The sequence below is a fragment of the Antechinus flavipes genome, chromosome 2 (assembly GCF_016432865.1).
Source record: "Antechinus flavipes isolate AdamAnt ecotype Samford, QLD, Australia chromosome 2, AdamAnt_v2, whole genome shotgun sequence".
Lineage (NCBI taxonomy): Eukaryota > Metazoa > Chordata > Mammalia > Dasyuromorphia > Dasyuridae > Antechinus > Antechinus flavipes.
In genome coordinates, this window is record NC_067399.1 from 636926277 (window position 1) to 636954196 (window position 27920).

At 42.5% G+C, this 27920-nt stretch overlaps 1 protein-coding gene across 1 annotated transcript; it reads right to left on the reverse strand.

Moving 5' to 3' along the window:
- Positions 1 to 445: 445 nt before the first annotated feature.
- NUDT13 (nudix hydrolase 13) lies at positions 446 to 27304 on the reverse strand. The gene is made up of 9 exons (XM_051982167.1): positions 27165 to 27304; positions 19424 to 19518; positions 14967 to 15106; positions 11933 to 12058; positions 9188 to 9294; positions 6638 to 6763; positions 6462 to 6573; positions 5952 to 6106; positions 446 to 3615 (listed from the first exon to the last, which is right to left on the reverse strand). The coding sequence occupies exons 2-9, from the start codon at positions 19507 to 19509 to the stop codon at positions 3415 to 3417; spliced, it is 1053 nt and encodes a 350-aa protein (XP_051838127.1). The 5' UTR covers positions 19510 to 19518; positions 27165 to 27304; the 3' UTR covers positions 446 to 3414.
- Between the last annotated feature and the right edge of the window lie 616 nt (positions 27305 to 27920).

Here is a 27920-nt window from a genome sequence, read left to right on the forward strand (position 1 = left end):
TACAGTTGTCAAAATATTTACTTAAAAAAATTTCCCAGTTAAGAAGCCCTTTCTTAAAGAGTTGCTTGAGGCATTGAAAAATAAAATGAACCTGGTCACATAGTGAGGTTAACATGTTTCCTTGATTTCAAGGTCAATGGCCTATCTACTTTATCATCCTACCTTTCAGTGTATTCATGTTAATAAATAATGACCTGCCAGTATAAAGGGTGAGTTGATCTCATGGGAAAGTCTGCATAAAAGGGACATTGTTGCCCCTCTCTGTAGGTGCCCTAGACATAAATTTTCCTACTCTAGACATATGTTTTCCCTAGATGTGTACACTTTTCCCATTGGTGGCAATGATGAGGATTGTGAAAGAGGGTGTGGCAGGGATGGGTGTGAGATCCTCGGTCTCCAAGGTACCAGTGGGCTCGTAGCAAAGGAAATTCGCTTACTAAAAGGCTGTGATAAAAAGGCTTTTATTGTTAGAAAGACACCAGGATAACGCTCTTGGCCGGCAATTGTCATTCTCAAGAGAGAAGTGATTTTTGCAAAGAGACATTTTCTGAAAGCCTACTTTATACAGAGCTAGAACAGAACAGAGTAGGCAAGACTACTTCAGTTTGTATATGAAAGGGCATATTCTCTGGATATTCTTCTTCCTGGCTCCAGAGGATGTGGGACCCTCTAGGTTTGTATATGAAAGGAGTCATTCTCTGCAAGTTCTTCCTGGTTCCAGAGAGTGTAAGTCCCTTTAAGTTTGTATAACTTTTTGTTGGTGATTTTACATAACTTTACAGGGCTGTCTGGTTTCGCTCTCATCAGTAATTTGTCTATTTCTGGGAGAATATGAGGCGGCCTCTTGGTAGAAGTATTTTATTAGTACTTATATGTCATTTCACTTAATGCATCTATTTAAAAAAAGACAAAAAAGTAATGGCTTGGGATAAAGTTGCTCTGTTATCAAGGAAAGGGGCCCAAGTGGTAGGTTTTAGGCTAGAATTTCAGTCACTAAAATAAGCACCTATTCTGAGTCCCCAAATAGTAGTATATCATATGTACTTCAAAGAGCTGGGAAATGAAAGATTGGTTCACTGAATTCTATCTAACACCTTATTAACTGTTTTCATATTGGTGGGCCACATTCCTGCCCTGCTCCCACTAAGTCTGACTTCTGTAGGCTTGAAACTAGCCCATCGTTCTTTCTCTTTTGCTTCCAGGTTGCAGCCTTTACCCAACAATTGATTAGCACTCTCTGTTCTTCATAGAACAGTAAGAATTTCTTTATATAGAAAGTAAGGAGATTAGGCTAAATCATTGACTGGTAGGAGAGTTTTTCTGCATTTGATTGTGTTAGTTTGCTTCCTCTGCTTCAGGAAAACTAAGGGCCAGCCTGGTTCTCAGGGACTATGACCTGTGCTTAACTTCCTGAGGTTCCAATTTTGCCATTTACTGATTTACCAGTAACCCTGAGGCAGGTGTGGCTTTTGGGATTATTTGGGGGTAAATACAAGTTTCTAATTCTGGAAATATTTGCGTTATTCAATATTTCTAGTTCTAGGAGGCTGTTTCCGTGTTAGACTCTACCATGATAGAAAACAGAGTTCTGTGTACTTTACATGTCACTAGTCTTTGTCAAAACAGTTGGTTATTTGGTTACCAAGGACCAACAGCTCAGTAAATCACATGGCAGTGAGAGCTATTCTCCCCTCCCCAGTTGCAACAGCTAGAGATAGCCATCAACGTGTCTCTGCTCTAGGAGAACATAAGGAGGGAACTGGGCAAAGCATTCTAGGCTAGCGGCATCCAACTGCCACCTCTCAGGAAATGAGTGATGTATTAAATATAACAGCAGAGATTTCTCTGATACTGCTGCCATGAAACTGTCCCCTGATTCTAGTGACTCACATAGGAGTGGTTTGCCATTTGCTGTACATTTAAAAATATTCGGCTGAAAGTACTGCTGACATTCTCCCCAAACAACCTCAAGATTATTTTAGTCCTTAGGGTAAAAACTTGGAATCCTAGTTATAGAAACCCCAACAGGCCTTCCATCAGGAAGACTTTGGTGTCAAGAGGAAAATTAGAGAAATCTATAAGAAAGAATCTACATTCATCTGTATTTTCCCTTTCTACTAGTGTCATCTTGCATCTTTATTATTAAAAATTCATTGTTATTTTATTTGCATAGAGATCCACATTTCCCCCCACTTTGAGAAGGCAAGAAAAATAAAATCCTTTTACAAACATACATAGTCAAGCGATTTTTACACTGGCCACCCAAAAACCAAAGTGTCTCCTTGGGTTCTGATTATTTCCCCTGTCCACCAGGAGGGTGAGGAGTGCGTGTCATCAGTGCTCTGGAATTGTGATTGATTATAATCATCAGAACTCCTAAATCTGTCAAAGTTATTGTCTTTACAATATCTTCATCCTCATATAAATTGTTCTGGTTCTGTTCTCTTCACTCTACATCAGTCTTATTGGGCTTCTCCCCTTTATCTTTTCTTTCAGCACAATAGTATTCCATCACCTCTGTATACCATAACTTGTTCAACCATTCCCCAACAGATGGGCATCTCCTCAGTTTCCAATTCTTTTCCATCACAAAAAAAGAGATGCAGTAAATCTTTCTGTACGTGTGAGTCCTTTTCCTCTTGGATCTTTTTGAGATACAAATCTAATAGTGATATTGCTGGATCAAAGGGTGTAGACAATTTAACAGATCCTAAGGCAATATTTAAACAGAGTTCCTTCTCTGGCACTGAACAAAGCTGCTTTCCTTTTATCTAATCATTCATTAGTCATTTAGTAAGCATTCATTGTTCTGGTGTAGGCACAAAGGCTTATGTTCCTGTAACACTTGAAGGATGTACAAAATGCCTTCTTTATAATAGCCCTTTGAGGGGGAGTGTCCAGGTACCAATATGCCCACTTTACAGCAAGGGGACAGAGGCTCTGAGAAGCTAAGTGATTTGCCTGCAATAACAAAGTTGGCAAGTTTGGAACCTCTCACCAGACTCAAACCCAGTCTCCCGTTTGTTAAATAACGGGGCCTCTTGTTCTCCTAATTGAGGTCTCTGAAAGACTTGCCTTCTGTCACATCACAGGCCTAATAACACTAACAATGCTATATATAAATGTCAGCCATAAAGTTTTCAAAACACTGGATTTGCTGCTTCCTTACACCGAGCCCACGAGGTAGGTCCTACTGGTATTCTACAGAGGAGAAAGGCAGGACTCAGTGATGTTATAAATGACTTGGCATTAGTAAGGATCAGGGGTGGGATTCCTACAACGCTCTCTCCATTGTCCCAAAATGTCTCTCAGCTTGGGAGGCTGGCTTGCCTCTGGCCACTGTCACCTCACCTCCATCAGTCTTTGCTATGTCCCCCACGGATGTGGAAGAGAGATGTAGGTGCCTCGATGGGGTTAAGCAAGAGCTGAAGAGGAGCTCTGCTTTTGGACCCACTCCCTAATCAAACGGTGAGCAATGGCCACCTTGGGAGGTAACCAGAAGGGGATGGAGCCATCCTGCTGACGGGCAGGTGGTCCTTTCTTCCTGAGAGCGGTGACCACCTCCTCCAGGCTGAACCAGCCTGCCGCCTCAAGCTCCTGGGAGTTCATGTGGATCTGGGAGACACAAGAAATAAAGATGCTATGACTTTTCTGAGTGTGTGATAGGAATAGGTTTAGGCTCTATTTGCCTAGGCAATCTTAGGCTAGAAATGTCCTTCATTTTCTTCCTCAGCTCTCAGAATAACTAGGTTTTTGTTTTTTTTCAAGACTCAATTCAAGGGCTATTTTCTACATAGGTCTTTCTTGATAGTGAAGTCCTCTCCCCCTCAAAAGAAAACCTTATTTACTTTGTATTTATTTACATTAATTATCTGTGCATGTGTTGTTCCTCTAACTCTGTCCACTAAGAGAATGTAAAGTCCTTGAAGACAGGGACCAGTACTTACATGGTACTTGAAATATAGTAGAACTTTGATAAATGCTTATTGAATTAATGAATTTTGGTAGTGTAGGGAACACAGGGAAGAAGTCTCATCACTGTGCGGCTCTGTGCCTATCTGTGACTTAGTTGATAAAAGTCCCACAGAATTGCATGAGGAACAAAGTTTAAATAAAACAGTTTCAACGCTTTGTCCAGGGCCGCCCAGTTGATAATTGTTCAATCAATCAACATGTATCAGAAGCAGGATATAAATGCAGTTTGTTCTCCTGCTACCCTTTGTTGAAGCTGGGTTGGAGAGTGTCAGCTCTCCCCTGTTGTCCTTAGCATGGTAAGAAAGGTGAGAAAATGGTTTTCAAACAGGTCTTATAGAGAACAGTATCCTGAACCTGCTGTCTGGTTGTGATAGATTCAAAAGTCCTGTTGGAGTGGGAGAGTCCCAGAGTCAGGGAACAAAGGAAGAGCACTAAAAAATGAGCTCTCCTAGCTAGCAATGTTGGCACCTTAAAGTCTGAAAAGGGCTTTACAAATACTATCTCATTTGCTCTTCACAACAATCCAGAGAAGAGAAGCAGGTGCTACTGTTACTCCCATTTTACAGAGGAGGAAACTGAGGCAGAAAGCGGCTATGTGACTTGTTTAGGATCCCACAGCCCGGTAAGTGTTTGATGCTTTCTCATTCCAGTTCTGGGGCTCTCTCCCTGGTATAGTGAGACAGTATATGGGATGGCATCTTTTGTCTTATAAGAAGCTTATTAGCCTTCATGGCCCCCAAGGAAGGCTGACTCAGATCACACCAGGGGTCCTCAAACTTTTTAAATAGGGGGCCAGTTCACTGTCCCTCAGACTGTGGAAGGCCGGACTATATTTTATGGGCCTTTAAATAAAGAAACTTCATAGCCCTGGGTGAGGGGGATAGTCGTCCTCAGCGCATCTGGCCCACGGGCCATATAGTTTGAGGACCCCTGTGTCTAGACCCTGAAGCCCAAACACCAGGGTGCCTTTGGCAAGCAGAGACCGGATGACTTCATTTGCGCTGGATCATGAGACGCCTGGGAATTTCAACAGGTGGAGATAATCCAGGCAGGGTGTGTTAGGGACTCTGCAGAAGGGGTTCCTATCCTGGGCGGCAGACTAGAATAGATCAAAGCTTCTCAGACTGACTTGTAACCATAATTGAATTGGGGGGGGGTTACAAGATTTCTGAATGAAATGCCCCCAAACTAATGCTAAATCAAATGCACAATGAATCTAAGAAACACCTTGGATTGGTTGTGCGTTTGATTTTGAATTAAATGGCAGCACTTCCCCATGTTGCATCCCACAATATCTCTGCAGCGTTGATTCTGATTCATGCACATTTTGCACTGTGCATGCATGAACACTGCCAGAAACCCCTCGGTTCAGATTTAAGATGGGGTTGCATGAAAAAAAGTTTAAGAAGCCTTAGACTAGATGATCTCTGAAGCCGGCTCTGATTCTAAGAGTCCATGATACCAGGACAAAAGTCTAATGATGGAAGTCCTTTGTCCTGACTTGGCCAATAAGGTCAAATTTGGTACCAAGAAAAAGAAACAGCTTCAGGCTTAGGGTGTGTGTATGAGGAGGGAGCCAGGAAGCTAAATATCTGTCTTTTATGGAGACTTGTATATATATTATTAAAGAGTAAGAAGGCTGGATTTGAACTTGGGACACTTCTATTTGAATCTCTGTGATCCTGGGCAAGTCACTTAATTTTTCTCATTCTTACAGAGTGAGTTTTACAAATGGGCATCTACCTCGTGGACAAATGAGATGATGGCAAATGTCGAAGTGCTCCATCAGTGCTAGTTGCAGTTATTTCAAACTCAAAGTCCCAAACCCAATTACCCTCCAGATCTCTTTTTCCTCCAACAGATTGTGAGCTCTTTACGGGGTCACGTATTATAGCTCATCGGCACCCAGTAAACACCTAACAATGGGCTGGTCGTGTGTTGGAACCCCACGGAGGGGTGGGCAGAGAGAGGCTCACCTCGGTCTGGCCCGGCCCCACGGTAGCGTGGCAGGCGATCATGAGCGTGCCTTTAGGGAAGGGCCAGTGCTGGGACGCCGAGTACCGCAGGCTCTCCACCTCCAGCCCCACCTCCTCGGCCACCTCTCGCCGGACGCTCTCCTCCACGGTCTCACCTAGAAGCACTCGGGTTAGTTTGGAGAGCCCTGCAGCGGGGAGCCTGTGTGTGGGAGACAGAGGGTCCGGCATCGGGGTTCCAACTGAGTCACTCGGGGTGCTGCCTCACAGCTGGCGGCTCAGGACCCCCCAGGTGTGGGGCGAGGGGGGCAAACTCACACAAGGAATAGAAGCCAGAAGGCGGCCGGGACTCCTGCCCATCGGGTGACTGGTATATAACAGGGACACACCAGGGGCTTCTCCAGGGATGTCGGGTGTGCTCGAAAGTTCGAGCTTTCAGACGACGGGACACAAGGAAATAGCCAGAGGGACAGAATCCCCCGTGCCCAGTGTCTGCGTCTGAAGGCTCCTTACCTATATCACAGAATCCGGACAGGGCACTGTACATCCCCTTAGGGAAGGAGCTCTGGCGGACGAGCAGGCATCGGGCCCCGTCGGACACCAGGGTGATCACCACGGGGGACATCTAGGGAAGAGCGAGGCGTCAGGGGCTGCCGCTGGACCACCCCAATCCCCACAGCAATGCTCACCTGAGGGTAGTAGGTCATCTTGCTAGAGGGACACATGCGCTTGCTGCCAGCCACATTCTTCCAGGTGGGCTGCCCGCTTTTGCTACAAAACTGATGGCACTCATGCCAGTGGAGAAGGGAGTGAGCCTGAGCAAACACAAAACAAACTTGGGTCACTCCATGAGCAGCCCAGTCTCTCCAGCACCTCCAAGAAAGCGTGGCTCCCTGCCAAGTGATTCCTGCCCACTCTTACCTCCGGAAAGTGATAAGACCATAGGATAAGAGCTGGAAAGGACCAGAGTGGGACAGGCCATTTCTTCAAACTCATTTTTTTTTTTTTACCAGTAAGGAAAAGAGTCACCTAAAGCTACTCAAGCAATAAGCATCAGTCAGGATTTGAATCCAGGATTTTGATTCCAAAGTGTGCAGGAAAAGACCTGAGAATGTTCCTCTGATAGTTCAGCCTCAATAAAAAGTCTATGACTTTTTTTGCATCTAAAAATAATCGAAAGTTACCAGATGAGGCTGGTTCTGATTCAAATGTGTCCCGACCTCTGTTCTCTGTTCAGATTTTCCATGGGAATGTAGAGGGCCCTTCAGATGAGGGCTCACGGACACTGAGCATCCTTGACTTCCTTTGTGTGGGAGCTGCTTTCCCACCCATACGCGCCCAGCCTATGTATTACTTAGTAGCCACCGCTTAGGGAGCTGGGGTACGTGTCCACGATCACACAGCTAGTGAATGTCACGGGTCGGATTCAAATTTTTGGGCTCTCTCCCTCCCCCACATTGGGCTGCCTCAGTAACATCCATGCGCTTCATGAGTCCAGAACCAAAACCTTAGTGACGGCCATTCCCGAGATCATGGGCTCTTTGGTTTTAGGGCGGTTTTTTAAACACAAGAGATCCAGAAGGGAGCTTGCTTATCTGAAAGGTCACTGTGATGAGTATATGTGTACATGTTTATGTACCTATGTCTATGGCTCGTTTATCAACTAGCAATTTATCTGCCATCTAATATATAGATTTAAATACATACATATAGGTCTATACATACACATGTGTCCCTGTCTACATACTGTGTACACATGTGCACACACACATTTTGTTCACATACCAACATATAGGTATACACGTGTGCATATATACAATATGATTCTGTATAGACACACATATGTGTGTGAAATGCCCAGTTAGTTTCTGGCACTCTCTTTATATGAGTGTCTCTCTCTCTCTATATGTACATGTGTACAGCCATACATAGACATATGTGTACACATCTCTATATTCAGAGGCATATGTCTATAAGTGGGCAGGAATCATTCAGAGTGGGAGTATTGGCAGGGAGTAATTTCTGGAGAATTTATCTAGGTAATATTGCAGATGGATTCCCCCCACACATATATGTATATACATGCATGTATATATATATACATATAGTGACACTGAAGTAATATGGAGATAGAAAGAAAGGAAGAAAGATAAAAAGAGAGAGAGAAAAAGGAATGAAGGAAGGAAGAAAGAAAGAAAGAAAGAAAGGAAGGAAGGAAGAAGGAAGGAAGGAAGGAAGGAAGGAAGGAAGAAAGAAAACAAAATAAAAGAAGAAGGAAGGAAGGAAGAAAAGAAGGAAGGAAGGAAGGAAGAAAGGAAGAAAGGATGGGGGAAAGGAAGGAAGGGGGAAAGGAGGAAGGGAGGAAGGGAGGAAAGTGGGGCAGGCATATCTCACAGATTTGGGAACTTTTCTGAAATTACTACCCTATCATCCACACCATCTGTGAACCCTTACTTCCAGCATGCTGGGATATGATCAGATCTAGGGATCATCTCTTTTAGTTACTTCCACTTAAAAGCAGTTTCCTAAATGGGATTCAGGGCTGCTAGGTAGCAGTAGATAGAGGGCTGGGCCTGGAGTCAGATAGAAGCATCTTGCTGAGTTCCAACCTGATCTCAGACTTAGCTGTGTGACTCTGGGCAAGTCACTGAACCCTGTTTGCCTCAGTTTCCTGATCTGTAAAATGAGCTGGAGAAGGAAATGGCAAACCATTCCAGGATCTTTGCCAAGAAAATCCCACTTAAAAAAAAAAAAGACTGAACAATAACATCAGAAAATGAGATGTAAAGAAACGAAGGGGGAAAAGTCTGCAGCTCAGGAGTGACATTTACAATATACAAAGGTGGGAGAGGTGTGTAAATGCCTGTGACTGAGTCAGTCATCTTGTGTTACAGGAACACTCAGTGAGATTCACAGCTTCTAGCCTCAGTTCTTTCTGTTCTTTGGTGAAAATCAGGTTTCCTTAACCTGTGCAAGTCTTATTTGTTATCCAAGCCAGATATAGCTGCTGGAAAGTCCAGCCCAGCCCGGCCTGCTTTGCTTCTCTGGGGACAGAATGAGCAATCTCCATGTAGCTCAGGTTCTCTTTTTGAAAAGGTCTGTGGGAAGTCCTCGACCCGCAGGGTAAGAGATCAAACACTGGCTGCCTCCTACATACACCCACACACCTCCGCCTGGGTATACACACATCCCTCCCCAAGCAACATATGCCCTAGAAAAGGGAGAAGGCGAGCATCTACCGTGGAGATCAAGGAAGCATCTTTCTCATTCAGCTGGAACAGAGCCTTTCTTAGCTCAGTAAAGGAACCCTGGAGCTGAGTTTCCATTTCAGATTTCTGCAAAGAACCTAGGAGAAAAATGAGACACAAAACAATGGGATACTTTGAAAATATAAAGGCCCCTGATTCTATTCTAACAGGATGTTTCTAAATGGAAATTAATCTGGAATTATGTAAGAAAAGATAATTACCTGTTCATAGCTTTTGACTTAACCATCTCACTACTGAGCATGGAGTCCTATAAAAGTTATTAACAGTAAAAAAAGTTGCATAATGATAATAATAATAAGCATTTATAGCATGAATTAAGGTTTGCAAAGCACTTTACAAATATTATTTGTTTATCCTCATAATGACCCTGAAAGTGCTCTCATTTTCCTTATTTTATAGGTGAGGAAACTGAGGTAGAGAGAGGGTCACACAGCTAGTAAAAGTCTCAGGTCATATAAGTACAAAAAAATATTAATAGAAGCTCTCTTCTCAGGGCAAAAAAAAAAAAAAAAGGGCATTGAAGGGATGTCCATCGATTGAGAAATGGCTCAATAAACTCTGGTATGTGTTTGTGATGGAATATTGTTGTTCTTTGGGAAATGATGAGTAGGATGCTCTCAGAAAAACAAACAGACCAACCTGGAAAGTCCTTCATGACCTCAAAGTGAAATGTACTGTATACAAAGCAATGTTCTGGGATGACCAGCTGTAAATGATTTTGCTATTCTCAGTAATACAATCATCCACGACTGTTCTGAAGGAACAGTCCCTATCCTTATCCAGAGAAGGAACTGATTGTATCTGAATACAGATTGAAGCATTCTCTCTTTTTTAACTTGATTGTTCTTGAGGGTTTTTATTTTCATTAGGGTGGGAGATCTATGTTTTCTTTCATAACTGACTTTTATGGAAATATTTTGCATAATTTCACATATGATTTCTTAATTGTGGGTGGGGATAAGGAAGAAAATCTGGAACTCAAAAAATTTAAAAACAAAAGTAAAAAATAATTGTCTTGAATGTAACTGGGGAAAAATGTTAAATAAATAAATCATATTTAAAAAAAGTCTCAGATCAGATTTTAACTTAGGTTTTCCTGACTCTAGGGCCAGCTTATCTACTACCTAGCTACCAATGAGTTCATTTTATATGTAATAATCATTTATATCATAAAGTGACATGTAAACTATAGATATATAAAATTATGAGTATGTGTGTAAGGGACCTGCTTACAGGAAGTGCTAAATAAATTGAATCTAAAACATGCAAAAATAGTTATGGTAGCAACAAAAAATAGAAAACAAAGTATTGCCCATCAATTCAAACATTTATAAAGTACCTCCTGGAACAGAGATAATAGGGCAAAAACGTTTTCATGGAGAAATTTACCATGTAAAGAGATACAGATAGAATAGATAGACTCAATACAAAGTTGATATAGGATAATACAATGGAAATACAGGCAACAGAGAGCATTAACCCCTGGGAGAGTGGGGGGGTCAGAAAAAGTCTCCTGTAGAAAGGAACACATAGTTATGTTCTAAAGAGAGCTGGGGACTCTAAGAAACAAAGGAGAGGAGGAAGAGCCTTCCAGACATGGTGGATAGGGCATCTCAAGGACGGGAATGCTTGATCCAATTATGACAAGTAAACATAATGGACTAAACTATTTAGGAACTATGAATATGAACAATGCAGGAAAAGGTGGGAAGACCTGTCTGAACTGATGCAGAGAAAAGAAAGGAGATCCTAGAATAATATATAAGGTAATATAGGTGAAGATAATAAATAATGATGTAGGTGAAGACTGAGTAGTACAATAATCCACTTTGATTCAAGATGCCTGATGCTGGATAGAGTGCCCTCCTCTTAGGAGAAGATGGTAGATTGTGGTCAGTCAGCCAATTAGTCAATAAACATTTATTAAGTGCCTTCTGTGTGCTGGGCACTGCGTAAAGTGCTGCATGTGGAATTTGGGACAATCCATTAGCTCTTACATCAGATGGTTTTGTTTAATTATTTTTTGTTGTGGTTGTAAGGGAAAGTACATGAAGAGGAAGGGTTATGGGGAAGTGACTGTGCCTCAATAAAATGCCTTACTTAAACATTACAAAAGTAAAAACATCCCTCCCCAAAAATCCCTCTCCAGTCAATAACATACAAAAGTATTATGAGCTGGGAAGAATATTTTGATTGGACAGAATGGGATTTCCTTCAAATCTCCAGCTGCCCCCATCTCTAGAATCATGAGTTTATGACTCAGTCTATTCAGGAGTGAGGATGGACTGATATACAGTGGAAGTACAGAGGGAAAAAGTGCTAAACTTGGTGTCAAAAGCCCAAGGTTCAAATCCTGACCCAGACAACTGCTTAGGCAAGTCAATTAACTCCCCTGACCTCAGTTTATGTGTTTGTAAAATGAAAGAGATGGGCTAGATGGTCTTGGAGTTCCCTTTCAGCCTTAGATCTATAACCATGAAAAAGTCTCAAACATTTAGTTCTCCAAAAGGGATTGAATGGTCTGCTCAGGAATGGGTTGGGTTGCCCCTCACAATGGATCTCCAAGCAAAGGCTGAACATCTGGGATGATGTTGAGGGGGTTCATCCAAGACCATTGAGGGACAATCTCCAAGGTCCCTTCTAACACTGAGATCAGGGCTGCCTCCATCAGAGTTTTAGGATCCCCGTCATTCCAGGGCAGCAAGGACCCCTAACCTGAGGGGTTTCCCAGGCCCAGATCCAGGGCAAACCAGGCTTCGAGCTGGTCTGAGCAGCCAATCAGGACAGATTGTTCTATCTTCTGTGCATCCTGTCCAAACTTGCCTAGGAATCTTTCCAAATCTAGAAAAACAGAAAAAGAAAAAGAGGAGGGGAAAAGAACAAGAGAAAGAATTAAACCATCATAACTGTAGGAAGCTAGCAGGAATTCTGTTTCCTACACTAGAAAAAACTGTACTTGGGGTGACTGGTTTTGAGAGCTGGATCTGTCATCAACTGTGTCTTTGAACAAGTTAACTCCCCTCTCAATCTCTATTTTTTCATCTATAAAAATCTAAGGTTCCTCCTCACTAATATTCCATGAACCCAGGAAAATAATTTGGACCATGCTATGGAAAAATGGCATTCCACTGTTTCACTTACTGCTGAAAAGGTGATGGTAGAAAGGGATGCTGAGGGGGACTCTGGTTCAGTTTTGGCTGGATTTGATAATCTCTGAGACTCCTAAATTAAGAGCCTATAATCCTACTCTACTTACTTTCTTACCACAGAGAAAAAGGTGTCTGGCTAATTATCATGTTTTCCCAAGGGAATTTTTAATAGGGAAGGAAATTAAAATTTATGAATTTTTATTCCTAAAAATAGGAATTCCCTATTTTTAACAGGGAATATTAAGCACTATTATTTGTGCTTAATAGTAAGCACAAAACCTACTATGTGCCAGATTAGGCTAAATGTTTTATTAATTTGATCTCATTTGATCCTTACAACAATCCTGAAAGTTGATGCTATTATTATTTCAGTTTTACAGCTGAGGAAATTGAGGGCAGGCAGTTTAGATGATTTGTACAGGATCACAAAGCTAGTATGTGCCCAAAGTGGGATTTGAATTCTAGGCTTCTACATCCTGCACTGCTAGCTGCCTTGGATGCAAAAAAAAATATGGCTTTCAATATCCCACTCATATACCTAAAATGGAATAAGGAGTCACTAAATCATATTTCTAATGTTTTAGATTAGCAATCCTCAAACATTTTAGTCTCAGAACCCCTTTGTGTGCTTAAAAATTATTTTTAATTTTTAACAGTATTTTATTTTTTCCAATTATATATAAAAACAATTTTAACATTTATTTTTACAAAGTTTTGAATTGCCAATTTTCCTCTTTATATAGGTTTTATATCTATCTATCTATCTATATCTATATCTACCTATCTCTCTCTCTCTCTCTCTCTCTCTCTCTCTCTCTCTCTCTCTCTCTCTCTCTCTATATATATATATATATATATATACATACCTACACACACATGCAATCTTGTAAAACATTTCCATCTTAGTCATGTTGTGAACTCCCCCCCCCCCACCCCGAGGCAATTTGGATTGAGCGACTTGTCCAGGGTCACACAGCTTGGAAGTGTCTGAGACCAGAGTTGAACTCAGGTCCTCCTGAATTCAGGGCTAGTGCGTGAAAGAACTCTTAACAATTATTCTACCAAGAGAGTTTTTGTTTATGTGGGTTGTATCTATCAATATTTATTGTATTAGGTATCAAAACAGCTGAGCATTATTATTAAAACAGTTTTGACCTGCATACCTCATGGAAGGGTCTTAGGGATCCCTGGGGGTCCTCGAACCACATTCTGAAAATTAGTGGCCTTAGAAATAAGATCTCTTGGAGAAGGGCAAAGAGATAGGATTTGGAATCAGAGGGAACCCCAAGTTGGACATTCACTAGCTGTTTAATGTTGAACTACTCTTCCTCTCCAGGCTTTAACTTCTCCATCTCTCAACTGAATTAAAAGCAGATCTGAATTTTGCCATCCCATGAATCACAAAATCTGGCCTCCAGATCTCCTCACTGCTCGTGTTAATATAAAGGGAAGAGGGTCTCCTCTGTGGTCCTGATCAGCACAAGCCCAGCACGGGATGCAGGGCGATAACTCACCCTTCCTTGCTGTGTACTGGGTCTCAGCAGAGTCTGGTGATTTTCTACCAGTCTCTCATATTCTCCACTGTTAAAAACAGCACTACCCCCCACTCCCCAATATCTGGGACCCCACTATCTCACTGTATACACTGGTGTGTGTCAGATGCTCACATATATCCTTTATATGAGCTTGAAAAATTCAGGGCGAATGAGAGGATTCTCAGTCCTGGTTTGGTAAGATCTCTAGGTTTCTCCCAACATTTACACACACACACACACACACACACACACACACACACACACACACACACACACAAATGTAGTCTGGACACTTGCTGCTTTGCTCTATTGCTTATATTACCCAGAAGGCTTTGGGGGATAACTTGTGGAGATCCTGAAGATTTTCTCCTCAGAGACCTGATAGAAATGCATAGACATCTCTGGGTATGAAAATTCTGTGAGTGAAGATCCAGTAAAAAGGAATAAATCCTTGGCTAAAGGTGAATTATAACCCATTCATACAAACAGCACAATATTTTCCCTCTCAAAAATAGGATCTATAGCATTTCACATTTTCTCCAATTTTTTAAAAACAATTTCATTTAAATTCCATTGAGTTCCAAATTCTATCCCTTCCTCCTTTCCCCACTTCCCAAGAGGGCAAGCAATCAGATATATGTTATATGTGCATTTCACATTTTTAAAAAATGCAAATTAATACTGATTTATATAGAAGGAAGAAGAAAAATGGTAGGTGAATGCTTGGGAACTACTACTCTAGGGACCTCATCATCATCATTAACATTGACTGAGGATCCTATTAAGTACATCCAACAGAATCATTAATAAATCAACAGGCATTTATTAAGCACCTACTGTGTGCCAGGCATTGTCTTTGAAAATAAAACAAAAAAGAAACAGTTCCTGCCTTCAAGGAGTTTATATTCTTTTGGGGAAAACAATCATTATGGATGGGATGAACCATCATAAGCCTACAACTTAGGGTCCAATTGTTTTAGAAATCCACAAAGCTTCAATGCTGGTTGGCAGCCCCCAATGACAGAGTACTCAGACTTGTGGCCAGTTGGGCCCCTTTAGGCTTACCTGAAGCCCCAAATGGAGGGACCAGGTACCTGTCCCCAGACTTCTGTAGCAAAGGAGCCAGGCTATGGAAAAGGTAAAACATTCCTGAACTCTGGGCTTTTCGACATATGTCATCATCTTCTTTAAGTTCGAACAGGTACCTGCCATTGGGACAGAGATGCGTCATTATGGGACCTAACCCAGCTCCGTGCACAGTGCTAGTTATGAAGGTTTAAGGTCATCAGACAGCTAATATCTACGAACGCCACGTTTAAGGGCCCATCCCCGAAGGGTTTCAGGGGCACCTGAATGGAAGGAACCAGCAGGGTTTGTGGCAGCCACCATAGGACAGATTCTAAAGCAGAGGTGAGGGTCAGTACGTTACTGCTCACTCCGGAGATGTACCCACTACTATAAGCTCAGTAGCAGCCAAAGTTGAGTGGAGGATGAATATCTCTTCATGTTCTTCCAAGAAAACAGAGCCAGAGGGAGCTTAGGGAACCCTTTGTGAGGGCTCACACTTCCGTTTCTACTTTGTCGAGTGTTAAAGGTTGAATTTGGATTGAATTCCTTATTAGGTTTATTTATTTGTCTTTGTTTCGTGGGCTGCCATGGCCAGCCTGCTACTGCTGAATCTCTCTGGACTGAGCTAGACTCGCTGGTCCCTCTGAAGAAGCTGGAATGCTATTAGAACACTCTCCAGCCCATCGACTCTGCCCTGGTCAGTGTCCCACTGGCCCAGCCTTTCCATTAAATCCAACAAGGGTTTAGGAAATGCTACTATTTGATTAAGTGTTAAAGATACAATGATGAAAGAGAGAAACAGGGAGAGGAAAGGAAAGAGAAAGAGGAAAGGAAAGAAGGAGAGAAAGGAAGGAAGAATGGAAAGAGGAAGGAAAGCAAGAAAAAAGAAAGGTATGAAAGGAAGGAAAAAATGAGGGGAGAGGAAGGGAGGAAGAAAGGAAGAAAGGGAGGAAGAAAAAGGGAAGAAGAAGAAAAGAAAGAAAGAAGGAAAAAAGAAAGGAGGGATGAAAGGAAGGAAAAAAGTGAGGGAAGGAGAGAGGAAGGGAAAGAAGAAGAAAGGAAAGAAGGAAAGAAAGAAGGAAAAACAAAAGGGAAGAAAGAAAGAAGGAAGGAAAAAAGTGAGGGAGGGAGAAAGGAGGGAGGGAAGAAAGGAAGGAGAAAAGTGAGAAAAGGAGAGAGGGAGGGAGTAAGGAAGGAAGGAAGGAAAGAGGGAAGGAAGGAGAAAGATAGGAAGAAAAGAAGGAAAGAAGGAAGGAAGAAAGGAAGTGAGGGAAGGAAGGAGGAGGGAAGGAAGGAAGAAAGAAAGGGAGAAAGGGAAATAGAAACAATTCAGACCTCAAAAAGCTTATAACCTACAGGAGAATACAATATGTTCACAATAAATAAAAAGCAATTTCAAGAGCCAAAAACAAAATGCTTGTATTTGGGGTGCTCATGGAAGATGGCCCCTGAGCTGCCTTTGAAGGAAGCAGGGATTCGAAGAAGCAGCAGTGAAAACCAAAGGATCACAGATCCAGAGCTGGAGGGACTTTAATGGTCATCTAATGCAATCTCCTTACTTTGCAGATAAAAAAACTGAGGCCAGAAATGTCTAGTGAGTGTTGGACTTGGAGTGTGGAAGACTTGAATCCTGCTGCAGCAAAGACTAGCAGTGCTGAAGCCTCAGTTTCCCCATTTTGCAGAGGCCCAGGTAGGCTTGCCCAAGGTGCACAAGTAGGGAGTTTCCTTACCCAGGACTACAGAAGGTGCAGCCTTTTCTGCTGAACATCTCAGGGCACCTCCAGCCCACCAGGAGACCCCAGGAGCCATGTCCTGTTTGGTGACTTGTTTCTATCGATGGTTTTCTGGGAAGTCTAGGATCTGTGATCTCACTGGTAAGGAAACTCCACTGGCCGGGGCGAATAAAGAACTCATCATAACTTTTTTGTCTCAGTGTCTGGGGCTGAGAGGATATGAGACTTACCTGCGGTCACTCAGGAGAAGCAGAAGCAAAGACCTGAAATAGAATCTTGTGGACTGCAAGGCTGACCTCTGCCTCTTACCCCATGCTGCCTCTCAAGGTTATACCGAGACAGGCCCTGGCCCTGTGAGAGGTGGCTGGATGGTGCAATGGATAGAACGCTTGGCCTGGAGCCAGCAAGATCTGAGTTCAAACCCAGCCTCAGACACTTACTGGTTGTATGACTCTGGGCAGGTCACTGATCACCTTAGTTTTCTCATCTGTAAAATGAGGGTAATACAATACCTACCATAAAATAAATGCTCCATAAATACTAATCATTAGTATTCTCACTGCAGACTTGCAAAGGTTAAAAAGGTGCAGATGGGTGTCTTCCTGGGACTTAAGAGTCTTAGAAAGTTGCCTGGTTATACAGCCAGTATGTGCCACAGAGGGCACTTGAATTCAGATCTTCTTAGTTTGGAGAATAGTTCTCCATCCAGATTTTTAATTTTTTTTAAACACATTAAAAAAAAGGAACAATCTCTTATGGGCTTATTAATTTCTTTCCTTTCATTTCAGAGTACATGGGAAGGAAAAGAAGCAAAAAAGCTAATATTTTTAATAGTCCATATGAAAAAGTCAGCATCTTATAGATTGGTTTCACTAAGTAAGGGAACACTGGCTCAGAGTACAAAATGTAATCTAATTTTTGGACATGGACATGGATGTGTGTGTGTGTATGTATGTACATATACATACACACACACACAGACATATATTTTTCCCCCTTTTGGTTGACTATACATACTGGTTACAAAAGTTTTGTTTTTCTTTTTTTTTCTTTTTCTAACAGGTGGACAAGTGAGGGGAGAAAAAATAGTTTTTCGTTCATTGAAACAAATAAAATTAAATCTAGAAAAAAGAAAAAAAGAGGATCGAGTAACAAGATGTCCAGGACCTTCTCTCTCCCCTTTCAAATCACTCGCTCAGTCGGTCACTTCAAACACTATATGAAACAGATAGGACTTCAGTAATCCCTCCTTTCTCCTTCCAGGCCTCAAGGAAAGCCATTTCAGTCTGTGCTAAGCCCTCCTCAGCCTCAGAGCTCAAAGTCGGACCAAGCACTCACTGACCTTGGGGAATATTCCCTGGCAGAAATTCCAGTCAAATGGACAATCAGCCCACAGGTGTGCAAATGAAAAGGCCAGGCCATTTTTAGAACGCCAGGAGGTAGTTCTGGCTCAGTGTCAAGTTCCAGCCCAGGAGTCTGTTTGGGACTCTTTAAAAGAAAAGCTCTTATAGGAGACCAAAAGGCTGGGCCGGAATTTTAGTCCCCCAGGGTTTCAAACAGTCCGCAGCACCAGGTGCTGCCCGCTGAGAGAAGTGCCCGGGGAGAGAGGGAAGACTCGACCATTGGGGCTTTCCGAATATAAACAGTGACTGGGAGGCTGAGGGCCTGGAACAAACATCAGCTCCCTTTCAAAGGAAAGGTGAAGGTCCGCGCCTTGTCCTGGCGACCCTCACAGTAACCCAGAACACCAGGCTGTCCCCTCATGGGAAGGGGGGGCCTAGAGTATGGTTCTGGCAGTTCCCAACCTCTCTTCAGGACAGCCTAGTGACCCTTTCCTTCATGTCCAATTGTTGTTTAGTTATTTTATAACCGTGTCCAACTCTCTGCGGCCCCTTTTGGGGTTTTCTTGCAAAGATACTGGAATGCTTTGCGATTTCCTTCTTCAGCTCATTTTACACAGAAGGGAACAGAGGCTAACAGGATGAGGGGACGTGCCCAGGAAGTGTCTGGAAATGGATTTGAACTCGGGACTCCCTGACTCTGGGTTTGGCACTCCATGGTTCTATGCACTTTAATCTCCCCATTTTTTCTCCTTTCACACTCTTACATTGCCACCACATTGGCTGCCTTGTTCTCCACATACAACATTCCACATCCCTTGTCAGCTCACCATGCTTGGGATATTTACTTGCCATGTATTCTCTCTTACTCCTTCCACTAATTACAGTACAGATGGTACAGTGCACAGAACTCAGGACTTGTAAAGGAAAAACCTGGATTCAAAAACTCTGTTCCTTCCTCCCTTTCCCCTCTTGGAATCCTTCCCTGTTCTTCAGGTGTGACCCCCTATTATCCATGAGGTTATTCTTGATCTTCCCAGTTGTTAGCACTCTCCCGGCTGCTCCCCCTTTCCTAAATAAACGTCTCTGAATTTGTTTTATGTTTTTTATTTCATCATCTGTGCGCAAGTTTTTGAACCCAGGTTTTCTCTTTACAAGAGCTGAGTTCTTTCCCCTGCACCAGCTGTATTATAATTAGGGGAAGAAGCAAGAGATAATGCATGCACATAAATAAACATGATTTATTGTTATCAGCAAACGCTTTCAGCACTTTGCTTGGGAAGCTCTGGGCTAAGCAGGGACTGCTCTTCTTGGTCTTATGCCAATGGAAACACACCGCTGGGGCCCCAAGCAGGAAAAAAGCAGAGCTGGGGACGCTTACCGCATCTTGGCGACATAGGTGGAAAGCCGCCTGCACGCTTGAGGTGTTTTCCAGGAAACTGCTCTCCCCAACAGACACAGAGACATCACCAGGTCCTTTGAAGTGAGAAGGAAAAATGTTGCATGTAACAGAAAGAAATGAGCCCTCAGGAATGGGGTTTCATCAAGGACATCTTGAAACATCTGGAGAAGACCATTTAGTACCATTTACAAATATTACCTCACTTAATCCTCACAACATCCTGGGAGGGAGTTATTATTATTATATATTATTATATCCATTTTACAGGTGGGAAAACTGAGGCAAAAAGAAATTAAACAGGAGTTAAAGTGATGTGAGAAATGCAAATTAAACATGATGGTGAGACACAGCAAGAAGAGGTACAGTCTCTGTCTAGAAAGTCACCCCCATTCATGTGATGCCCCAGAAGCTTCAGCAGCAAGGTCTACATTTCAGCCTTCCAAACAAACTCAGCAAATGATCCTCCAATCTGCCGCCCCCAGAAATACTTTCATCTGCTTCTTGGGGAGGAGCGGGGAGCCCTGAGCCCCAGAGGGCAACATCCGTGGGCGCTGCTGTGGGACTTTAGCTTAGGCCCGATGTCGCCTAGGTTCTAACACCAAGAAAATGCCCGTCACTCACGGCTCAGCTACAGGGCACTGACTCACGGATTCATTTCAGAGTCACTGGGCAAGGGAAGGCAGCCAGCGTTTAATGTGGCTTTGAAATTAAAAGCCATAGAAAATCAAGACTGACCAGTCTTTCTATAGAAAACCTGATGGCATATTGGGACTTTTGTGAAACTGTTTCAGGTCTGACATAAAAGGGGGCTGAAAGGGGAGAGGGAGAGAGGAGGAGAAGATGCCCTCCTGGGGATTGGGAGCGTACACGGCCAGGAGGGCATCCAGCCAAAGAACGGCGACATGGGGGGCCGGGGCCTCCTCCAAATGGGGAGTCTGAGGGGGCCGGCCAACCAGAAAGAGAGGCCGAGCAGCGAGCATTTAATTCTTCTTCAATACAATATTTGTATTTTTATAATATGAAATGGAGTGTTTGCCTCAAGATGTTTCATTGATCATTTAGATGATATCTATAAAACTGTGATTTTTAAAACATCATTTACTACTACTACCATCACCACCACCATCACCTACTATTATTACCAGTACTACTATAACTACTACTACTACTACTACTACTACTACTATGACTACTACTAGTATAACTAGTACTATTACTACTACCACCACCAGTACTATTATAACTACTATTACAACTATCACCACTACTACTATAATTAGTACTATTACTACCATCACCACTATTACTACTACTCCCACTACCACATCACCTACTTCTATTACCAATACTACTATAACTATTACTACTACTACTATCACCACTACTACTATAATTAGTACGATTACTACCACCACCACTATTACTACTACTCCCACTACCACATCACCTACTACTACTACTATTATCACCAATACTACTATAACTAGTACTACTACTACCACTACCACCATCACCTACTACTATTACTAGTACTACTACTACTAGTTCTATTACTACAACAACTACTACCACCTACTACTACTACAGCTAGTACTATTACTACCACCACCACTATTACTATACTACTCCCACTACCATATCACCTACTTCTATTACCAGTACTACTATAACTATTACTACTACTACTATCACCACTACTACTATAATAAGTAATACTACTACTACTACCACCATCACCTACTACTATTACCAGTACTATTATAACTACTATTTCTATTATCACCACTACTACTATAATTAGTACTATTACTACCACCACCACTATTACTACTACTCCCACTACCACATCACCTACTTCTATTACCAGTACTATTATAACTACTACTGCTATTATCACCAATACTACTATAACTAGTACTACTACTACCACTACCACCATCACCTACTACTACTACTATTACTAGTTCTATTACTACAACTACTACTACCACCTACTACTACTACTATAGCTAGTACTATTACTACCACCACTACCACCACTACAATTATTACTATTACCAATATGAGTACTACTACTAGTTCTATTACTACTACTACTACTACTACTACCACCACTACTATAACTAGTACTATTACTACCACTACCACCACCACTAATATAACTACTACTATTATCATAACCACCTACTACCACTACTACTACTACTACTACTCCCACCACCACCACTTACTACTATTACCAGTACTACTACTATTTCTATGACTACTACCATCACTATGACAACAATTAATACTATTACTACCACTACCACTACTTCTAGTACTACTATCACTACTATTACTATGACTACTACCACTACCACTACCATTACTACTACTTCCACCACCTATTACTATTACCAGTACTACTACTACTACTATGACTACTACCACCACTACTATAACTAGTACTATTACTACCACCACCACTACCATTACTACTACTTCCACAATTTACTACTACTACTACCACCACCTATTACTATTACCAGTACTACTACTACTACTACCACCACCTACTACTGCTATTACAACTACTACTATTACCAGTACCACCTACTACCATTACTACTACCTTACGTAGCATTTATACAGCCCTACTATGTACCAGACACTGCTGAGCACTTTACAATCATGATCTCATCTGATCTCCATGACAACCCTGCCAGGCAGGTACTCTTGTTATCCCCACTTTACAGATAAGGACAATAAAAGCTGTAACTAGGGGAGGAAATAAGGGCCTTGCTCCAAGGCACTGAAATTTTAGGGGTACTAAGAGGCCTTGTCTTTCATCAGCATATACAATGAACTGAGCTTAGCACCTAGTTTGCAATGACTAGATAAAATAGGAAACTAGGTTGGTGAAGAATGGAATGGCGCCCACACTTAAGAAGTGAATTGAGGACCCTTTTCATGCTGTTGTCCCCTGACGTGTTTTGTGGCATTTGCTCACTAAGCGTGAGGATAGACTGCTACTACGTCAGGGGCTCCTGGTGTAATAGGAAGAATGTTAGCCTGAGAGTGGGGCAAGGTCTGGGTTCGAATCTTGCTTCTCAGACTTACTAGCTGTGCAGGCTTGAGTAAGACACTTGACATTTGAGCCTTAATTTCCTCACACAGAGAATGGGGATAACAGTAAGTACAGTAGATAGTTCTACTTTTTTTTTTAAAGGCAATTTGGGTTAAGTGACTTTACCCAATGTCACACAGTTATTAAGTATCTGAGGCTGAATTTGAACGTGGCTCCTTCTGACTCCAGGGTAAGTAAGAGGTGCTCGATCCACTGCACCACCTGGTGACTCCCAGAGAAACTTCTTTACCCTGGAAGTTCACTTACTCCTGGACTTCTCTCATTGGAAGTGATCTCCACCCCATGGCCTCTCCTGATTGTCTGCATCCTCACATCGCAGTTTCCTTATTTGTATAGGTTAGATGGTCCCTAGGGCCCCCTCACTTTTAAGTCTCTACCCAGGGTTTCCCAGATGGCAGCTTAGTATGGAATCTGAAAGTCCTGAGTTCAAATCCAGTCTCAGATTTGCTGTGTGACTGAGCAAATCACTTCATCCCTGTTTACCTCAGTTTTTACAACTGTAAAATGGGAATAACAATAATACTTATCTTGAGGCTTAGCAGAGATGATTTTTGTAAAGTGCTGAGCACACATGGTAGATGCTTAATAAATATCTGTTTTCTTCCTTCTGTTGTATTCTGTATTTTGTGTGTAAATTTGATTATTTATCTTTGCAATAAATTCTTTAGTTTATCATAAAATCAGTGCTGCGTATTGTTTTAGTGGTCCCCTTTGAAGCATCCAGACATGGTTCTTGATTTTATATTTTTGAATCTGTGCGCCATTCCACAACCACACCATAAAATCTACATTCTGGCCCTAGCGGGAGTGGTGCTCCTTCTGCCTCTGGGGGTGGGGCAGTGGTGGGGCTCTCCCTTGCCTGAGGACCTCCAGAAGGAGCATTCACAGATTTTGGGCCGGCTGGCGCCAGATCCAGGTTCCACTGGGGTGGTAAACAAGCTGGCGTACTCACTGCCACCTGCTCAAACACCATGTTAGGGACAGAATGGTTGTTTTTGTTTGAACTGATGGTCAAATCATTAACAGCGTTTTACTCCTGACCCTGCACTGAGGTTGAAGGTTCCTTTATCACAAAAACACCTCAGACAGGAAAAAACCAAACCAAAACCTTCCTTACCACGGCCTTATTTCACTGCAGCGGCTAGATCAACCTAAGTCCAAGTTCTGTTTTCTTTTCAGTGCAAATGTTTGGGTTCATTTAAATCAAAGGGAGGCAGAGGCCAAGAATGGGCATCGGACGCAAAAGGCTGTTTTTGGCTTGACCATTAACTTACTGTATCGTAAGCGAGCTTTCATCCAGTACCTTAAAAGTTTGCAAGTCTTGTCTCATTTGAGGAAACTGAGGCAGACAGCAGTCAAGTACCTTGCCCAGGGTCTAAGTGTCTAAGGCTGGATTTGAATTCAGGTCTTCCTGACTGGCTTTAAGTAAATCACTTAATTATAAAATAAACATTTATAAATGTTATAAAACAATTATAAAACAAAATAATTTTGTAAGCATTGTGTCTTAGTTAAATCTAATTCACATATGGGTCAAGACATCACTGTGTGAGATCACGGTTCTCTTTGAAAACGAAGGACAAACAACAATATTAACTTGCTGTCTTCCTCTCAGGATTGCTGTGAGAAGATCCATTGGGATAATGGATGGGAACACTCTTTCTGCATTAAAAAAAAAAGTGTTATCATTTCCAGAGGCAGACACCTCCCCAATCTCTTTCCCAACTTGCATAAGGCTCATCGATACCATCATGTCCATCCTGCCTAAAAGAAAAGGAAACATGTCAACAGCAAGAAGTCAAGGAGAGCCGGCATGATGTAATGGACAAATGGAAACATGAGGAGCTGAGTGCAGATCCTCCTTTTGACACGTGATGCTCATGTAGCATCAACAAGTCATTCCTTCAAGTTCCAGCTCAAACTCCACCTTCCACAGGAAGCCTTAGCCATTCTCCCTTAATTTTACAGCCCTATCTCTGCGTTATCCATGGAAGGAGTTTCCTATAACTGAAAATAGTCCCTGTAGTGATGTAATCACAGGGCTGGATTGGGTAGATATGTAAAGGTCCAAATCAGGGACTTGCCCAGTCAGGGACTTAGAGACAAGCCCATCCAAACTCCTCAATTTGTATGCATGAAACTGAAGCCCACGGAGGTGAGGGATAGTTATATTATATTATAGAATAACATACTATATTATATTTCATTTCATATCACATTATGTCAACATAATTATGGCTTTAATGTCTTCAAATTTTCTGATTTCCCCCAGATGTGAATGTCCTGATCCTCAAAACTCCTTCCAGGGACTTAACTGAGCACACACTTCCTGCAACGAGCTCCCTGAGAGCAGCAGAGACTCCGTCCTCGTCTCTGCAGGCCCGGCACCCAGCCCAGTGCCTGGCACACAGTGACACATGCTGAATGGCGCAGAAAGGAGGCCGGTGTGTTTTTTGTGGCCCAAATAAAATGTTCCCAGGCCAGAAGGTTTTTCTTAACTATGACTTTCTTCCAACAAAACAGCATTCCTATTATTCATCTCTGAACTCTTGGAGCCTGAGAGACAGCGGCTACAGGGGAAAATAAAAGCCAAGTCCCAGGGCCTCATTTTGTGAGGATGAACAGACCCTCATTCTTACACTAAAAATGGTCACTTAGAAGGCCTATTTTTCTTTTCAACCGTTGGACCTCTGTCTCCTCATCTATAACAACCAGCAGGGTTTATAAACTGTTTTATCAAGTATTTTTTTATTTTCTCCCAGATCTGACATCGTTTAAAATTTTTTATAGGACAAGTGCTAAAATACTCTGAAATAACAGCAGGAAAAAGAGTGACATTTATGTAGGACTTTGTTTTACAAAGCACTGTATGTATACACACACATATTTCTTCCAGCTGTTATTCAGTCATGGCTGGCTCTTTGTGAGCTCATTTGGAGTTTTCTTGGCAGAGATACTAGAGGGGTTTATCATTTCCTTCTCCAGCTCATTTTACAGATAAGAAAACTGAGGCAAAAAAGGTTATATGACTTGCGTACGGTTACACAGCTAGTAAGTATTTGAGACCAGATCTGAATTCAGGAAGATGATTCTTCTTGACTCAGGCCTAGGACTACATTCCACATTCCCAGCCAGGAGCCAGGAAGACTGATTATCTATCTGTCTGCTTGTCTATCTGTTGTTTATCTATCTATCTATCCATCCTGTCTGTCTATCTCTATCCTGTCGATCTATCTGTATATACTCTCATAATAATAACTAGCATTTGTCTATTGTTATAATAGATTAGTATTTATAATAATTAATACTTATCTGCATGTGTATATCTAGCATTTACACAACTTCACATTGTTCAGAACATTTTACAAATATTCACAACCACCCTGAGATGTAGATTCTATTATTATCCCCATTTTGCAGATGGGGAAACTGAAGTAGAAAACAGTTAATGACTTGCTCAGGAGCACACAGCTAGTGTCTGAGGCAATATTCAAGCTCAGACTTCCTAACTCCACGTTTTTGTGCATTATCCAGTGAACTCACGATCTGCTTTGACAACAGGTTTTTGAGGTGGGCAGGACAGATATGACTTTCACTTTATAGGTGAGATGACACACAGAGTGTGCTATCCCTTGGTAGCTGGAAGGCCTGGGTTAAGTCCCATCTCTGATACAGACGGGCCCAGTGATTATGGGCAAATAGTTTAACTTGTGGTTGGTATCTCTGGAAAGGCATCAGTTATGGATGGACTTGCCCATCTGTATCAGCGGAAAGAATCTGCACATTGGGAATTTCCCTACCCAGAGGAAATTACAGATTGGTTTTATTTCCCCAGTCTCCCCCCCCCCAAAAAAAAAAAAAAAAAAAAAAAAACGGAGGAAACAGTTTTAGAAAAAATTAAAGACTGGCCTAAGCTAGGAAGTGACAAACTCCAAATGCAGCGTGCCCCAGAGAACAAAAAGCTGCCACGCAGGGGGAAGTTCCTAGTTCCTAGAGATGCTGTTGGGGCAGCCCCGGCCTGGAGGCCTGAAGACCTGAGTTCAAATGCAACCTCAGACACTTACTAGCTGTGTGAGAAAGTCACTGGGCAAGTCACCTGATGCTGTCCGCCTCGGTTTCCTCAATTAACTGGGGACGAAAATGAGAAACCGTTCCAGTATCTTTGCTGAGAAAACCCAGAAGAGGGGGGCTTGAAGAGTCGGACACCCCTCAACAACAAAAAAAGAGAGATTACTCTTGTTCTAGTAACTAGTTTTAGTCACTCTGTAAATTAAGAGAAACGGATGGGAAAATTTAAAACACTTAGAAGAGGCGGCCTGGGACACCAGGAATAGTAACAAAGAACCCGGCTTTGCTTGCTGTAAACTTAACCTTGGGGGCCTTCAGTTCCCCCCAGTTAAAAAGAGGGGGTCAGCCTCGCTGGCCCTGGCCCTGCCCTCTCTGCTCGGTGGCCCGCAGTCAGGTTCCTGAGGCTGAAAGAGGGAAATGTGACCGAGGACGTTTCCAGTTCTAACTTCTGCTGCGAATGTTATCACCTTGCTGAAAAACCGATCCCAGCAGCTCTGGAGACCTGCGCGTGCCTCAGTTTACCTGAATCCACCGCCCGCTCAGTTCTGCAGGGAGGACTCCCCAGGCCTCCGGAATCGGCCGGCGGCTGGAATAGCCCAGGAGCCCAAGCACTGGGGGAAAGGTTAGGAAGTTAGTTTTCCTCGAAGCTGGAGGATTGTGTGTGTCTATTACAGACTCACTTCCCAGAATCCTCTCCTCCTGGGCTTGTCGAGTGGTGTCTTCTGGGAAATGTAGTTCAAGCGATGTATTCCGTCCATGTGGCCCCTTTTGCCCATGAAAAGAAGGAGTTGCTGATTTCAAGGGGCCAATTAGTGAAACAATTTTGTCCCTGGGAGGTAGGAGGCGAGTCTGGGACAGGAAATTGCAAAGGGGCGGGAAAACATGCAGATCATTCCCTCTTGCATCTTTGTATTCATCATGGGAAATCCTTTGGGTGATGGAGAGTTACTGCCCTTGCTCACACTGCTTGGGATCTAGTATTTTCCTATTTGAATTACTTATTGCCACTAAACTCAGATTTATGTTCGCTTTTGTTTTCAAGGAGTCAGGGATGTGGGAAGGACAGATGGACTGTTGGCTCTGGAATGAGGAATTACTACCAGCAGTTTGGCTGGATGATCAGGTCTCAAAGACTCAGTTTTCTCATCTGTAAAATGGGGATAGTAACAGCATCTCACAAAGTTGTGAGAATCAAATGAGATAATATCTGTGACGGCGCTTTTTCTTTGTGCATCTTGTTCACTCTTAGTGTCAATTATCACCTCTACCAATTGTTTA

Bases quoted from the DNA above. Each gene is read 5' to 3' on its own strand.
- NUDT13 (XM_051982167.1), bottom strand. From the start codon at position 19,509: ATGTCTCTGTGTCTGTTGGGGAGAGCAGTTTCCTGGAAAACACCTCAA. The intron at 12,059-14,966 runs GTAAGCCTAAAG...CTGTTTTTCTAG, and splicing joins CCCTCCATTTGGGGCTTCAG to ATTTGGAAAGATTCCTAGGC. The intron at 3,616-5,951 runs GTGAGCCTCTCT...TGTGTCTCCCAG, and splicing joins TGGGGCCGGGCCAGACCGAG to ATCCACATGAACTCCCAGGA.